Source organism: Pongo abelii, chromosome X, assembly GCF_028885655.2.
Source record: "Pongo abelii isolate AG06213 chromosome X, NHGRI_mPonAbe1-v2.0_pri, whole genome shotgun sequence".
Classification (NCBI taxonomy): domain Eukaryota; kingdom Metazoa; phylum Chordata; class Mammalia; order Primates; family Hominidae; genus Pongo; species Pongo abelii.
The window spans coordinates 31,350,092-31,365,872 of record NC_072008.2 but is presented as its reverse complement, the minus strand read 5'-3'; the positions used below and the strand labels follow the sequence as shown (position 1 = coordinate 31,365,872).

Here is a 15,781-nt window from a genome sequence, read left to right as displayed (position 1 = left end):
AATCCACCCACCTCAGCCTCCCAAAGTGCTGGGATTACAGGCATGAGCCACCACACCCAGCCATGTTTTCAGACAGTTACTAGTACTTCTTTCTTCTGCCTACAACTCCCTAGAACTTAAGCTCCTTAAGGACAGGATGTAAGTCTTGCTCATTGTCATTACTATATGAGGACACTCTGTGCAACAAACAATCAGTAAAGTGCTTGTTGAGTTAATATTTTAGAAATCAAGCATAATACATTCTTGTGTACACATGGAACAGCCCACACGTTTAGGAAATTTAGCTACTAGTTTCAGTATCTTTCACCACAATTCACAACTGATCAGCTAATAATCAGCAACAGCATTGTACACCATAATATATTAAAGGTGTTACACACAGACTTTATGTGAAATTGAAAGCATCTGTCCAATATCATATGGAAAAACATTAATTGAAGCCAAATATTGGGTATTGGATAAATCATTGTGCTTTTTCTTCTAAAAAATACTGGAGAAAGGCAGGAAATACACATGTACTAAGATAATAACACATCAAGTCGGAAAGTGGTTAAAATCCAAAGAAAAATGTTGGTGGGCGTATTTGTTCATACACAGCCCCCTTTATAAGAAAAAATAATTTCTTGTACACAGCTCCTTTTTAAAAAAAGAGAAAATAATTTGTTTAGATTCAGACAAAAACACAGGAGTAATTCTTGTGTCTATTCTGCATAGGCTGCATAGGTTCTGGCTAAAATCACTTTTTAAGCAGATAGAACCATTATCAGCATTTGAATCAAAGGGAAGTGAGTCAGATGGGATATCATCCCTTCAAGAAAGGGATCTGAAACCATCGTTATGTTTCAGAAGACTGAAGAATATCTTGCCATGGCAAAGCATTCCTTTTCTTTTTTCTCAGATTAAATTGAGTCATCCCACTTCTTTTTTCTTCACTTCAGCAGTGATTAAAGGAGACTATCATATTTTGCTATATCATGGTACTATTTAACTTTGACTGTGTCTTTCCTTATTTTAAAAAATGTTTCAGTGATTTATTTGGACCACAATCAGACAAGCCAAGAAGACTAAATAGCTAATAATCCAAAAAACATTATTTTTCTCTTTTTATTATTTCAATAGTCTTCAGGGAACCCAGGTGGTGTTTGGTTACATGAATAAGTTCTTCGGTGGTGATTTCTGACATTTTGGTGCATCCATCACCTGAGCAGTGTACACTGTACCCAACGTGTAGTCTTTTATCCTTCACCCCCCTCCCACCCTTCCCCCCGAGTCCCCAGAGTCCATTGTATCATTCTCATGCCTTTGCATCCGCATAGCTTAGCTCCCACTTATAAGTGAGAACATACAATGTTTGGTTGTCTATTCCTGAGTTACTTTACTTAGAATAATGGTCTCCAACTCCATCCAGGTTGCTGTGAATGCCATTATTTCATTCCTTTTCATGACTGAGTAATATTCCATGGTATATGTATGTGTGTGTGTGTGTGTGTGTGTGTGTGTGTGTATATATATACACACACATATATAAACACCATTTATATACTGTATTTTCTTTATCCACTCGTTGGTTGATGGGCATTTAAGCTAGTTCCATATTTCTGCAATTATGAATTGCGCTGCTATAATCTTGGTGTGCAAATATATTTTTCACATAATGACTTCCTTTCCTTTGGGTAGATATCCAGTAATGGGACTGCTGGATCAAATGGTAGTTCTACATTTTAGTTCTTTAAGGAGCCTCCAGTGTTTTCCATAGTGGTTGTCCTAGTTTACGTTCCCACCAGCAGTGTAAAAGTGTTCTGTTTTCACCACATCCACACCGACATCTATTATTTATGCATGTTTGTGGAAATCACCTTGGAGTAGAGTCAAGTTTAAGTGTTAAAGAATTGCCATCAACTAAGTTTAAAATCCCCCAAACACTAGCAAGATGCTATTTGAGCAGGGGCAATGAATCCGTGAAGTAGGGATAAGGGCTGTGCAGGTCTCTAGTGTGCAATTGGAACTCAATAAGTACTTTCTTGTTCAATAAGTGAAAAAAGTGAAAAGGTGTTTTTGTCTTGTTTTTGGTGATGAGGGGCTTGTGATGACAGGTATTATTGTTAGAGTCAGAAACATTTTGAGGTTGCTTATTAATATGGTTTGGCTCTGTGTTCCCACCTAAATCTCATCTCGAATTGTAATCCCCATGTGTCAGGGGAGGGACCTGATGGGAGGTGATTGGATCATGAAGAAGTTTTCCCCCATGCTGTTCTCGTGATAGCGAGTGAGTTCTCAGGAGAGCTGACGGTTTTAAAAGTGTGTGGCACCTCCCCCCTTAACTCACTCTCTCTCTCTCTCTCTCTCTCCTGCTGCCATGTAAGAGGTGCCTTGCTTCCCCTTTGCCTTCCACCATGATTCTAAACTTATAATCATGAGGCCTCCTGAGGCCTCCTCAGCCATCTGGAACTGTGAGTCAATTAAACCTCTTTCCTTTATAAATTACCCAGTCTCAGGGAGTATCTCTACAGCAGTGTGAAAATGGATTAATACACCTATTATGTTGCAGCTACATAGTGTATGATTAGACAAACAATAAATATTATATCTGGCTTGTTTCATGCCCATAGTAGTGTATCAGTCAGCTGTTGCTGCAGAACAAATAACCACAAAATTCTCAAGTTGCATATTTCTCATTCACGCATCTGTTGTTTGGCTGAACTTTTGCTGGCACTCAGCTGGACTTGACACCAATTTGTGGTTTGGGTTCAGGTCTGTTCAACATGTCTCTCATTCTTCTTGGGCTAGCAAGCTACCTGGGCCATATGCTTCTTGTGCACATAAACACAAGAGGGCAACCCCAACCATTCAAAGACATTTTAAGCCTCTACTTTTGTCATGCCTGCTTACATTCCATTTTCCAAAGCAGGTTATGTGGCCAAATCCAAATTCCCAGGCCAGGGAAGTACTGTTTTCCCAGCTCTTGTTCACTCTGCTTTATCTATATTAGACTTCTTGCTGTACTGGAGGAAGCCAGTCACACTCTCCTCTCAGAGTCTTTGCATTTGCCAGTCCTTCTGTCTGGAGCACTTTTCCCTCAAATACTTGTGCAACTCATACCCTCCAGTTCTTAAAGCTTTTGCTCAACTGCATCTCATCAATGAGGACTTCGAAGACTCCACTTTCTGGTGACTCTCATTGTCCCTTGCTAGCCCTCTCCTCAGAGTGTTCATCACCACTCAACATACCTATATAGTTTACTTATTTACTTGTTAAGCCTGTGTACCTCCATAAGAATGCGAGTTTCACAGAGAGAGTGTGTGGGTGGGGTTTGTTGGCTTATTGCTATATCTTCAGTGAACAATATGCCAGGCACTGTTCAACCCTTTGAACAGTGCCTGGCATATATAGTTGGATTTTAATAAATATTTGAATAAATAAATGAATCTTACTGTTTTTAAACTTTTGTGGTTTTTAAAAGGCATTTTAAAAATCTGGGTTAGTATCAAATATTACAATGCTGTTCCTTTAACTTCAGGTGTCATTTAGCTGTTTTAACTTTTACACTATATTCTGACACAGAAAATATTAGGCAGTAAGCATTTTTCAATGACCTGATTCACTTCTACTCATGCACATATGTGATGTCTGATTTCGATTCTTAAAAAGAGATGAGCCCGGGCGTGGTGGCTCACGCCTGTAATCCCAGCACTTTGGGAGGCTGAGGCAGGCAGATCACGAGGTCAGGAGATTGGGACTATCCTGGCTAACACGGTGAAACCCTGTCTCTACTAAAAAATATAAAAAATTAGCCAGGCGTGGTGGCACGCGCCTGTAGTCCCAGCTACTCAGGTGGCTTAGGCAGGAGAATCGCTTGAAACCGGGAGGCAGAGGTTCCAGTTAGCCGAGATTCCACCACTGCACTCCAGCCTGGGTGACAGAGCAAGACTCCATCATCTCAAAAGAAAAAGAAAAAGAAAAAAAAAGCAATGAGTTAAAACCATCTTGAGAAATCATGAAAATATTGAGAAAAGAAGAAAACAAGATTATACTCTACTTGGTTTTATACTACCTAGAATGTAATAGGCACTCAAAAAAATGTCTGAATGGATACAATTATCAGTGCTATAAAAGTTTTCCATTAAAGCAAATAAGCCAATTTTACATTTGTATTATACTTGGACACTCATATTAAAGACTCACAGAGAGTTTATCTGGAAAGATAAACTTGGCTGACATCATTAGGTTTATACTTTATAATTTGATCTTTGAAATAATTCAGGAACAGGAATGCCAGTCACTTCATCGAACTGCACCTCAATTTTAACACAGTACAATTGAGTTCCTAGAGCTCCGATATGATGTAATTAAGCTGTCAGAAATATTAACATCGATGTTCATGAGCGTCGTTCATGATGTTCTCTTGGTTCTGATTTATTCGGTAAGGCATACTGTCACTAAAGTGGACTTGCTGCCATTAAAAATGCTTCATGTTTCCCAGTTCAGCAAAAATTTGCATCAGTAATGGAACAGAGAGATGTAATCAGCCCTGCAGTTGTCAGGATCTTGATCCTCTTGGTAGTATTTCATTCATTTCATCTTCACCAGATAATGGTAGTTTAAAACCGCAAGAAAAATGAAACTAAAAATACTGAATTTCACTTCTTTTTCTAAAGGCATAAACTTAAGCAAATAGTGCATGTGTGTGAGGGGGGAGGAAGAGAGAGAGAAAGAGAAGAGAGAAAGAGTTTGTAACTATTCCTTTTCTGCTTTGTGACCTTAATTCTTCAGCACCCATTTCCTGTACTTAATATTGCAAAGAGGTTTCCTGTGGTATGTTACCAGGACGCTCACGTAGTCTGAGGCTTTTTATCTACCTTACGTTCTTATCCCTCCATTCTAATAAAAATATGAAGCCTCACATCCACCTAGAATATGATTTTGTCTTAATGGTTGGTTAGCATTGGCAATGATTCTTTTAGCTTCTGCTGTTAAAAAAAAAAAGGAATAAATGCAGGATTATAATCATACATGAAAATCCAAGTGGCATAGACCAAAGGAAATGAGAAGCATATTTAAGTCATTTAGTCACTGGCTTCCGAAGCAGTTCCAAGTCAGATGCAAACCTGAGGTTGTCCCTAAGCAAGTTCATTATGGTTGACTTGCTAAAGCAAGGTCTTGTTTTAGATGGAAGTGACAATGTGCAAAACAAACAGAGCTTGAATAGAAGTTATTTTCACTATTGGAAGATTGTATATTATGAAAAATTAGTTTCAAAGGACCTTTAAAGTTTAATTTTGTTTGCACCTAAGAAATTTCCCTTTAACTTGCAAATGCCGTTTGAAGTGTATTTCTTTAACACATGAACAAACAATAGAGACACAGATTCACAAAATCTACCAGATTTCCATTCCCAGTGAATATCATCCATCCATAAGGTTCTTTGCTTCCAGACCATCATTCTCTCCTCACATAAACAGTCAAAATTTTTGTAATGTCTTCTTTATAAAACCGAAAACATAATTATGATAAAGTAGTCCTATGTAACAAAGAGGAAAGGACCATAACTCTCCAATATATGCTATATCTACAGTTTTTAGAATATTCATATTTCATTACCTATATAGGACACATACTATTTTTATTTCTATTACATTGGAGTTTAAAGGTACTTGAGTTTCATTTGTATTTTTGGTTAAATGTCAAAAGAAAGAGTGAAAAAAAGACCTCAGTGTCTCAACTCCCTTCTTACCTTCATGAAGTGACTGCAAAGTGTGCAATTCTTATTCTTTTGTGTTGAGGAGACAGCACTGTAAGTGTGCAGTAATACTTATTTTATTACATAGAACAAAGTTTCACATTTGTTAATGGGGCACAAAAGAGAGTCTGTCAGTTTTACCTTTTTCAATTGACTTTTTTTTTTTTTTTTTTTTTAAATAGAGACAGGGTCTCACTATGTTGCCCAAGCTGCTCTCAAATTCCTGGCAGCAAACAATCCTCCCACCTCGGCTTCCCAAAGGGCTGGGATTACAGGCATGAGCGACCGCCCCCAGCCTGTTTTTTACTGACGTATAATATTTGTACATATTTACGGAGTACATGTGATATTTTGTTGCATACACAGAATCTGTAATGATCAAGTCAGGGTATTTAGAGTATTCATTATCTCACGTATTTATCATTTCTATGTGCAGGGCACATTTCAAGTAATTCTTCTAGTCAACTTTTAAAAAGATACGCAGTAGGCCGGGCGTGTTGGCTCACGCCTGTAATCCCAGCACTTTGGGAGGCTGAGGTGGGCAGATCATGAGGTCAGGAGTTCGAGACCAGCCTGGCCAATATGGTGAAACCCTGTCTCTACTAAAAATACAAAAATTAGCTGGACGTGGTGGCGCACGCCTGTAGTCCCAGCTACTTGGGAGGCTGAGGCAGAAGAATCGTTTGAACCTGGGAGGCAGAGGTTGCAGTGAGCCAAGATCGTACCACTGCACTCCAGCCTGGGTGACAGAGCAAGACTCCATCTCATCTCAAAAAAAAAAAAAAAAGATATACAGTTTTTTTTTTTTTTCTCCAAGGGTAATGATATAGATAAACTACTGTATGGAATTCTTCTTCCCTTTAAAAATTACTTCCTCATTATTAAGCTTGAGGGGTTTTTTTTGTTATTTATGAGCAAGTGAAATGAATTTATAATGGTGTTAAAAATGTAATCATGGCCCTTTAATATCTGTTTTGTATAAATGTAATTTTCCATTGTTTGTTTTTGCTTTTATTAAGGTGAGGATGATCTTCTCAGTCCTCCCCAGGACACAAGCACAGGGTTAGAGGAGGTGATGGAGCAACTCAACAACTCCTTCCCTAGTTCAAGAGGTAAGCTCCAATACCTAGAAGGGACTCAGATTTGCTGGGATCAGTCCACTCGCTTCCCTACCCAACTGGTGTGTGTATTTTCCATATGGAAGCCAACACGTGGTATCAGAATGGCAATTTGGGTCCATGGTGAAAAGATTTTATTTTTAAGTGTGAATTTGTGGTTTAGAGTATTCTGAATTCAAATACCTGTGAGGTCAACATGTTTCCAAAAATAAAAATACCACCTTCTGTTTGTCAAGTATTTTACTTGCTTCACACATTAGTCTGAAGAGTTAATTATGAGGTGCCCTTTACTGAAGAGCAATTATTATATGACTTTTACAGACGAGGAAATTAATGCCCTGATAGTGCCTTTGCCAGGGACATATGGCTACTACGTGCTACAGCAAGGCCTAGAACATGCCCTACTGATCGGTAGTGGTGGAGATTCTGACTTGCCATCTGATGCCCTTTATATTTAAAAATTGTATCTTACTCCATCATTTAAATATAGGGGCAATTAAATCTTCATAGAGTAGTTGGTTATTATGTTTTACTTCGATAGAGGTAATACAGGCTTAGCAAAGAAAGACATTAATATTTTTCTTTTTCTTCACCACTTTGGCCTTGCGTATTTTACCCCCATACAAAAACAGCATTTTACCCTGCAGAATTTTCCCACTGGCTTGCATGAGCTTCAGATGTCTTGCTTCATCCAAGATGATATTTTGCTGCTACTGTTCGTTTCTGGGGGCATTTATTTGGTTTATTGCCCTCACATAAAACAAAGTCACTCTCTCGCCTTCCTTCAACGAATAAAAAGGATGGTGGCAGTCACCTGTGATCAAATAGAAGAAAAGCCTAGAGAAACAAAAGGGAGAAAACACAAGGCTTTGTGGCCAGTGATTGATTGGCACCTCTAATGGGTAGCCTGGGAGGGACGGGCAGCAGGAAATCTGGGCTGTTTGTTCCTCTCCATAAGGGCAATGAGGAGGGTGTATTGAGTGTAGTGTGTTTTTCCTATCTTTTTGTTCAGTGTCAGTTAACAATGGCCATTTCCTAGCTATTTGATGTGCAAGTAAACGTTGTGCAGTGCACATTAAAAGCAATAATGTTCTGGTAGAGCGTTGCTAAGGAACCGTCAGGGGAAGCTAATTTTAAATGTCTGCACCAGCCATCTTTTTCACTGCTGAGCGCCACTGATGTGTTGATTTTAACAGATAAAAATCTTATCTGTCTTCCACCCACCTCCACATGCCCCACTGCCACCCGCATCCCCATCCTGACTATCTTAGGTATCTCCTTCTTCTAGATGTCATAATTCATAATGAGAAGATCATACACAGGCTTGACAGAATCAGGTGCTTTCACGTTTCTCATTACTTTGTCCTGCCTGCTTTTACTAGCACCTACTACGTACCAGTGGAGGTAGTAGGGATGGAAAGAAGAAATGACAAATTCCTTGCCTTCAAGGTACTTACGGTCAACTGCAGATACAGAACTCCAAAGAAATTCAAATCACAATACAATCATTGATTACTGTATGATCCTGGCCCCTTGAACTGGTAGCTTGCTTACCTGCTCTGGAAAGTTGGTGGCTGCCCTGTTGGCACCCTGGGCATTTCTTCTACATCTAAACAAGAGGTTAGCAGAGAAGAAGCTACATCAAGGCTCATGACTCTGCTTCTTCATAGGCAGCCTTGACTTCCTAGACTCCTTTTTGTACCTGAGTCTCTGGTCCACCCTAATTAGCTGTAAGGTGAAATCCTTTGCACCGTCTCCCTGCGTCCCGCTTTTAGAGTCCTTAAAGCTAGATACCACATGGGTGTCGAAGCTTCCTGGAAGACAAGAAATATACCTCCTCTGATATGGTATTTAGCAGTCAGTATCTCTGATGTTGATTTACTTGTATGGAAACTTGGGAAACTCAATTCAGGCCACCTGGATAGTGTTTACTAAATTCGTGCTTACGGAAGAATTTCAGGCCTTAAGTGCTGATTTAAGTTCTCAAATGTAGGATAAGGAAGCCTTGTCCGATACCAATTCCATTAACTGAAGTTCCTGCTTACTCAGTGGTACCCTTGTGGCCTGAGAAAATTAATTCACATTCTTAAAAAACGAAACAATTAAATACACAAAAAACACAAGAGAGTAGCTAAGGTATTGGAAAATCTGGTCAATCATTCTGTAATACCATGATCTTGGCATTTCCTCACGTTTTGCTACTTTCAGCTAACTCAGGCTTTCTTACAGGACTTTTTCTCCCCGAATTCAAGTGGATAAAAAGTTTCATTATTGTAAAAAATTAGGCCAATTATTGATGCACTGAAAAAAGTGGTTTTTGGATGCTTTATTTCCAACTAAAAGCAGTTTTTTTTTAAATTTTGAAAAATGGCATATGTGTGTGTACACACACATATACCGTCAACTTTGGCGGGAACATCTTACCAGTTGGTAGATGTGTTCAGCTGATATTAAGCAGAAATTCTTGAGAATCTTAACATCTTGGGATTACAAAGTCTCTCAAATGGAAGAGCCTTGAAAAGTCATTTTAACACTTTTGACATCCAGGACAGTGATTTTTTGACTCTGTTTTGATGGTTATCCATATCAGAGAAACATTTTACATCACAAATTGGGGTAAAGATATAAAATAAATTATACATGTGTTTATGTACACACATGTATATATACACCCACCATATGTACACACACACATTTACAGTCGCATATGCATACAAAGATCAGAAACATACTTCCATACTACATACAATGCATGCTGTTTTTCTGTTTTATTTATTTAAAAACAGAATGCTGGTTGCAACCCACTAAATGGATTTTCTGAACCAGTGGTTTAAAAATAGTAATCTATGTGATCTCAGTTTTTCTTGCCTGGTTGAATTATCTTTTAAAAAAATTTAAATTTTGAGACTTTTGCCATGGAAGTTTCTGCCAAGAAGTTGCTGATGTCTCAGAGACCTTTATAGTTTTATTATAACACTACCATCCATGTTCTCATTGTTGTGTTACAAAAAACAAAGTTCATGGTTGCTAGAGCTGTTTTGGACAGCTGTTTGAGTAACTCAAAACATGTGAGAGCCAGAGGTCTGACATTTAGTGGAAACGTGCTATGAAATACCACCTCGTGGTTTACTTAACCCTGCTAGATAATTGCCCACAGAGGAAAAGCCGTTTTTAAAAAACTTATGCTTTTCATAAATATAAAGTATATAGATAGGTAAGCTATCGTGTACCTCAAATTTACAACTTTTCTGTTGCCCCTTGCCACAGAATTGGTCCTGAAGGTGTCAGCTAACCTTTATCTTTTATTTTCACAAAGAGTACCTGGAAGCCAAGAAAAGTCAAGTGCCTTGTTTATGGCCATTCAGCAAGTTAAGTTAGGCTTCTAATCTTATCTTAATGGCTTTGCTAAACTGTTATCAAAATTAATAAATGAGTGGCATGCTTCTCCATTTAGTGATAAACCGATGGCCAACACTATCCTGCATAATAGGCGATATAAGCAGGAGCATGTTCAAGATTTGAATGTGTAAACATTCAGCTTTGTGATTATATCTTTCTGGTTGGTCTCTAGATGATATACTTAGTTGTTCACAAACACTTGGGAGATTTGAGTGGCTCAGTGTATATGTGAACACTGAATATTGGCCAATTTCTATCTAATCTGTCTATCTATCTATCTCTAATCCCTTCCTTTGTAAGCATATGTGTAGAAATTGAATTCTAGTGTAATAAGTCATTGTCTACTTTACCATAAGGTACTTTCTAAAGCTCTGCCATTCTACAGGAAAACTACATGGGTAGAATAAACAAACGTAATTTAAAAAATAACCCTATTAAGTGATTTGTCCATAAGTCTCTGATCATTTAGCAGATTAACAAAGATATTTTTATATGTATGTGCACTGATGAAAGAAATGCCCTCCTAGTCAGTAGTACGGTATTAGGCTCTCTAAAATGTGGTACCACTTTATACAGATGAATGAATAATAGGAGCCAAGATAAGCTCTTAATGCAGTAAAACAATCCAGAAAGCAGTTAGCAGTGCTACTATTTCTGCTGCCTGTACAATCTCTTGCCTACTGACCTGTGCCACATTATTTTTATCTCCACCAGCCCATGCCATCCTCTTTTTTTTCATACCATCCCCTCTCAAATAAGCCCACATACATTCTATCGAATACCCCTAAATTACCAACCCAACAGCTTTGTAAAACCTGCCATCTTTTAAAATGAAAATCTTATTCTGTGGTTCTTTTATGGAAGAGCAACATAAAGAACAAAGGCAGATAGAAATATGGTGTGCCCTTTTTCAGGCACCATTCTGTTTCCTATATGCTCCCACAAAGGATTTGAGCAGTTATCCCTTTAATCCAGGACTAGCAAACTACATACAGCCCATATGCCAAATCTGGCCCACTACCTGTTTTTATAAAGTTTTATTGGAACACAGCCATACCCATTCATTTACATGTTGCCTATAGTTGCTTTCTCATTACCAGGGCAGAGTAGTTGCAGCAGTGTTGAATAGCTGGTACAGAGACTGTGGGCTTGCAAAGCCTGAAATATTTACTATCTGGCCCTTTATGGGGAAAATTTGCCAATCCCTGCTTTACACTATTATTTTGTTGTCCATTCTGACTCATTACATGTATAGAGTCACAGGCTTCTGTGCTGATCAACTTTCAGCTGAACAAGATTATTGAGCTGAAATTGAATTGATTTAAGGATTTATATTCATGTTCACCAAAGAGCCTGCAAGTGTGGCCATTTGAATTTTTTTGACTTATAAAATAACAGAAATCCTAAAAAGGGACTCATTCTTCCTTAAGTGTTTTAAACAGTCAGTGAATTAATATAAAAGAGGCTAAAAGCACCCAGAAAGAGTACTGTCCTGCAATTCCAACTCTAAAATAATGAATTACAATCAATAATGTCAATTTTATACTGCCCGAGGAAATTAGACTTCTCTGGACCTGACCAAGCCCTTTATTTAGACTCAGGACTGCCCCAGCACACTTCCCTTTTGTCTTGATTCATTTCCTGACAACACATCACATTGCCAGATGGACATGGTAACTGAAGGTCTACGGAAACTCATTTCCAAAAAAAAAAAAAAAAAAAAAAAAAAATGTTTATAAAATAAAACTTTTATCTGAAACTTTATTCATCGGACAAGAACTTTTAAAAATGTTGTAATCAAGTAGCCTCTGTTTTGTCAGTGTAGAACTAGTCCTTATACAGTAGAAAATATCCTTTGTTTTTAACTTTTTCTAAAGTGAAAAAAAGGACCTTCCTTTTGTAATGTATTAATGAATACATGGGGACCCAAGTGATGAGGGAGGATTTTAGAAGAGATTAGAGTTAGCTTGGCTCTGGGAGGTCCATTTTCATAAAATATTGTTTCTGAAGAAGGATCTGGAACCTAACACAAGTCATTTGCTGCTACATATTAAGCAATAATCAATTGATAACCGAGTTCTGAATATGGCTTAGTGTAGAATTACTACAGATAGGTGACATTAAGCATTCTAAGAATCATCATTACCTTCTGAAGTACGTAACCATAATTACATTCTAAATCACATGGCTTTCTAACAACACTGTCCTTCCTAAAGATCTCAAGTTTCAAAAGTAGACCAAAGATACATGCCAAAACAAGTTACCCACCTTTGGCATCCAAACTAAAGTGTACCAGTGAAGGGCAAGTTACTTATAACACAGAAGGACTCTTGGTCATGACCCAACTACTACTTTACCAATTCACTTCAGCCAGTATTTATCAAATACCAAAAGTGTGTATATACAGTACAGGGCATTGGGGATAGAGAGGTGGATGAGCAACATGTGGACCCCGTCCTCAAGAGGCGTATAGTCTTACAGAGGAAGAGAACTAATTCTGCCACCAGACAGTATTATGAAACATAAAGATACTTTTTAAAAAAAAAACCTTGCTAAAGGAATCAAAAAGAAGGGGTGAGTAATTCATACTGGGATTTCAGCCATCAAGGACAGAATGATGTTCTCCTCCCCAAATAATGGGAACATCATTTGGTATGGATCTCCCACTAGTGACACCCACAGCTGAGGAGCTAGTACCCATTTTTCTCCCTCTTTTCCCTGGCTTGAGGAGCATCATAAATACCTGGCCCTTATGTGGTCAAGCTGAAAATCTGATACTCCTAAGAAATCGCTGAGTCATGTAGGAAATTCAGAAGGAAGAGAAGAAGGGAGAGAAGGAGAAAGGGAGGGAAGAAAGAGAGAGAGAGAGGGAAGAAAAACTTAGAAACTATCTTTAAATGTATACTAGAAGTTTTGAACCCTAACCTTGAGTTTTGAAAGGTTTCTGTTGGTGTCGTAGCTCCATACTTCTTCATTCCAGACTAGTAGTTCTCAAATTGTTTCAGGGAGTTTTTAGTCTTGTCGGAGCCACTGAGAATGATGGGTGGAGGGGAAAGGGAGATGCTGTACAGGATCTCTCACAGCTCTGCTTTGAACTGCTCCAAATATTGGAATTCCATATAAGATTGTTTCAGGAGATGTCCGATTGCTATAGTTAAAACAGTTTGAAAACCAAGATTTTAAAGGAAATTGCATGCCCAAGACATGCTATTGACATGTATGGTCAGAAGTCCCTACTTTTCTGTCCAATTATGACTTGTCATAGAACACTTTCTCATCAGAGTCTACTTTTGAAATACAAATAAATGCATACAGATGTAGGAATCTATGAATCAAGGCCAGTGGGTCTTTAGCCATTGCCTCTTAAGGCTCCTGTTATTTGCTGAATTGAGGAGGAAGTTGAAAGCTCATTCCTGGATCTGGATCTGGCTCTGTGGCTTGCCCATTAGTGGGACTTACCTCTTCCCCTCATCTGTTCTTTCTGTTTTCTCAAATGCCTCCAGTTTCATCATGGAAATGCTCAGCTTCTATCAGATAGAACACATTCTCCCAAGAGGATGAAGTCCAGCCTCTATGTCGGGTTCTACCTTGCATTTGATGTGCAGACTTTGGGCACACAGAGTCAACTACTGTTTATGTTTCAATGTGCTGATTGTCAAGAGTGAAGAGATTCTGAGATTTTTTTTTAACATTAAGTTTGAGTTGTCCTTGAAAACAATGCCCAATTTGTCAGATTTCTATTCTGTGCCAGTTTTCATCCAGTTTAATGCGTGAACTCTATGGATTTTACAAATGACGTCTTCTGGATCATGTTATCTGTTTACACTGATCTTAAGTGTACGTAAAGGTTACTTGACTAGATGTGTCTTTTGGGTTTTTTGTTTCTGTTTTTTTTTTCCAGCAGAGAATAAATGGTCATCTCAACATTTGTTTGGTAAAAGAAGCAAATTGGTATGAAATTGTATATTTATGCATGTTTTTTTTCCCCTTTCTGATATATCTGCCTCTTCCTCTCTCTATTATTAAAGGAAGAAATACCCCTGGAAAGCCAATGAGAGAGGTTAGTGAGATTCAGGCTCACAGCCATGGCTTCTGTCTGTCTCATCCTGCTTTTTATGTTTGGCGTTTGTGTAAGAATTGTGTGTGTGCACGCGCATGTGTGTATTACACATTGTGTCATCATGTAAGGATGGTAGTCACCTCTCCACTTGCAGCTCATGAGGAACATTCCTCAAATGTTCATTGCTGTTGTCATCACCATGACGACAAGACTGGGGTTGGGGGAGCAAGAATCTCTTTAAAATGGCAATCCTTTGTAGTCCCTAGGTTGGAATCCTGCCGTTCATCATCTGTTGCCATTTGCAACACAAACTAAATCTTCAAAATAAATTTAGCCTTGAACATAACTGATGAGTCATAAAGCTTTCTTCCACTTCCAGGACCTTAGCATTTTCTGCCAGCGCCCTTAGTTTTTATTCTTCTGGGATGACTTCATTTTGCTTTTGTTTCCTTTTTTCTTGGTTCCTACGCTCTTTCTTTCCCATTTTAGCGAACATTTTTTGAGCACTTACTGTGTGCCAAGCATTGTTCTCAGCACTTGCCATCTTTTTCATCATGTCATCTTCATGACAAGCCTGTGAGGTAGGTACTCTTATTAACCCCGTTTTACAGATAAGGAGACTGAGTCAATGAGAGAGTAAGCAGTGTGTCCCAGGTGACAGAGCCAAGGATTTGGATCCAGGCAGTCTGGCTCCAGACCCACACTCTTAACTCTCATTTGAAAGGCTTACATCATCTCAACGTACCCTTCAGAAGATGATCTTTTTTATTTGGTATTTGAAGCCACACAGAACAATAACCAATTCGATTAAAAAAAATTAAATATTGGAATTTTGAGAGTTTTTTAAAATGCCTATTTATGGGTTGAAAGGGATAGGGTGCAGTCTTATCACTGAATGTGGTTTCAGGTTTTACAGTGAAAGGTGCTTCTTACTCCTATTCCACCAGGAATATTGTCTGAATATCGAATTACCTAATTAAGTGACTGTTGGATGACAAAGTGTTAACTGACAGCCCAAGTAAAATCAAGGTTGTCTTTACCAAGAATTTAATCTGAAGGAGGAGAGAAGGAAAGCTCTCCCATGGGATGGTAGTGTTCTGGGAGACAGGCTGGATGGGTGGAGAGTCCTTCTTAAATGAGAAGATTCTGGAGTCCTTAGCAACAGGATGGACTAGAGAGACCACCGATTCATTTAAACACAGGAGTCGTAATGAAAACTCTGCCAACTTCGTGCCATACAAGTCTAATCAATTTAATGATTCTTCAGTGTGTCTGTGCCAGTGCCTCCTTCCAAGGCTTTGGGCAGTGGGGCCAGGGAGGGAATGGTAGGCTGGGAGGAGAAACTGAGGAAACCTGACTTGGTGAAGGAAGGATTGAATGCTCCTGACGGTTTGCCTGGTTCATGTACTTCGTATGTGAGACTTCTTGGGTTCATTCTTATGGTAAGTGCCCCTTAAAATTTATTCA

At 38.6% G+C, this 15,781-nt stretch overlaps 1 protein-coding gene across 1 annotated transcript in view; it reads left to right on the top strand.

Annotated features, from left to right (window-relative positions):
- The window catches only part of DMD (dystrophin), a 147,636-nt gene that overhangs the window by 125,977 nt on the left and 5,878 nt on the right, over positions 1–15,781 (top strand). Inside the window, 1 exon segment of the mRNA NM_001132294.2 lies at positions 6,757–6,849. Coding sequence (NP_001125766.1) covers positions 6,757–6,849 — 93 coding nt within the window.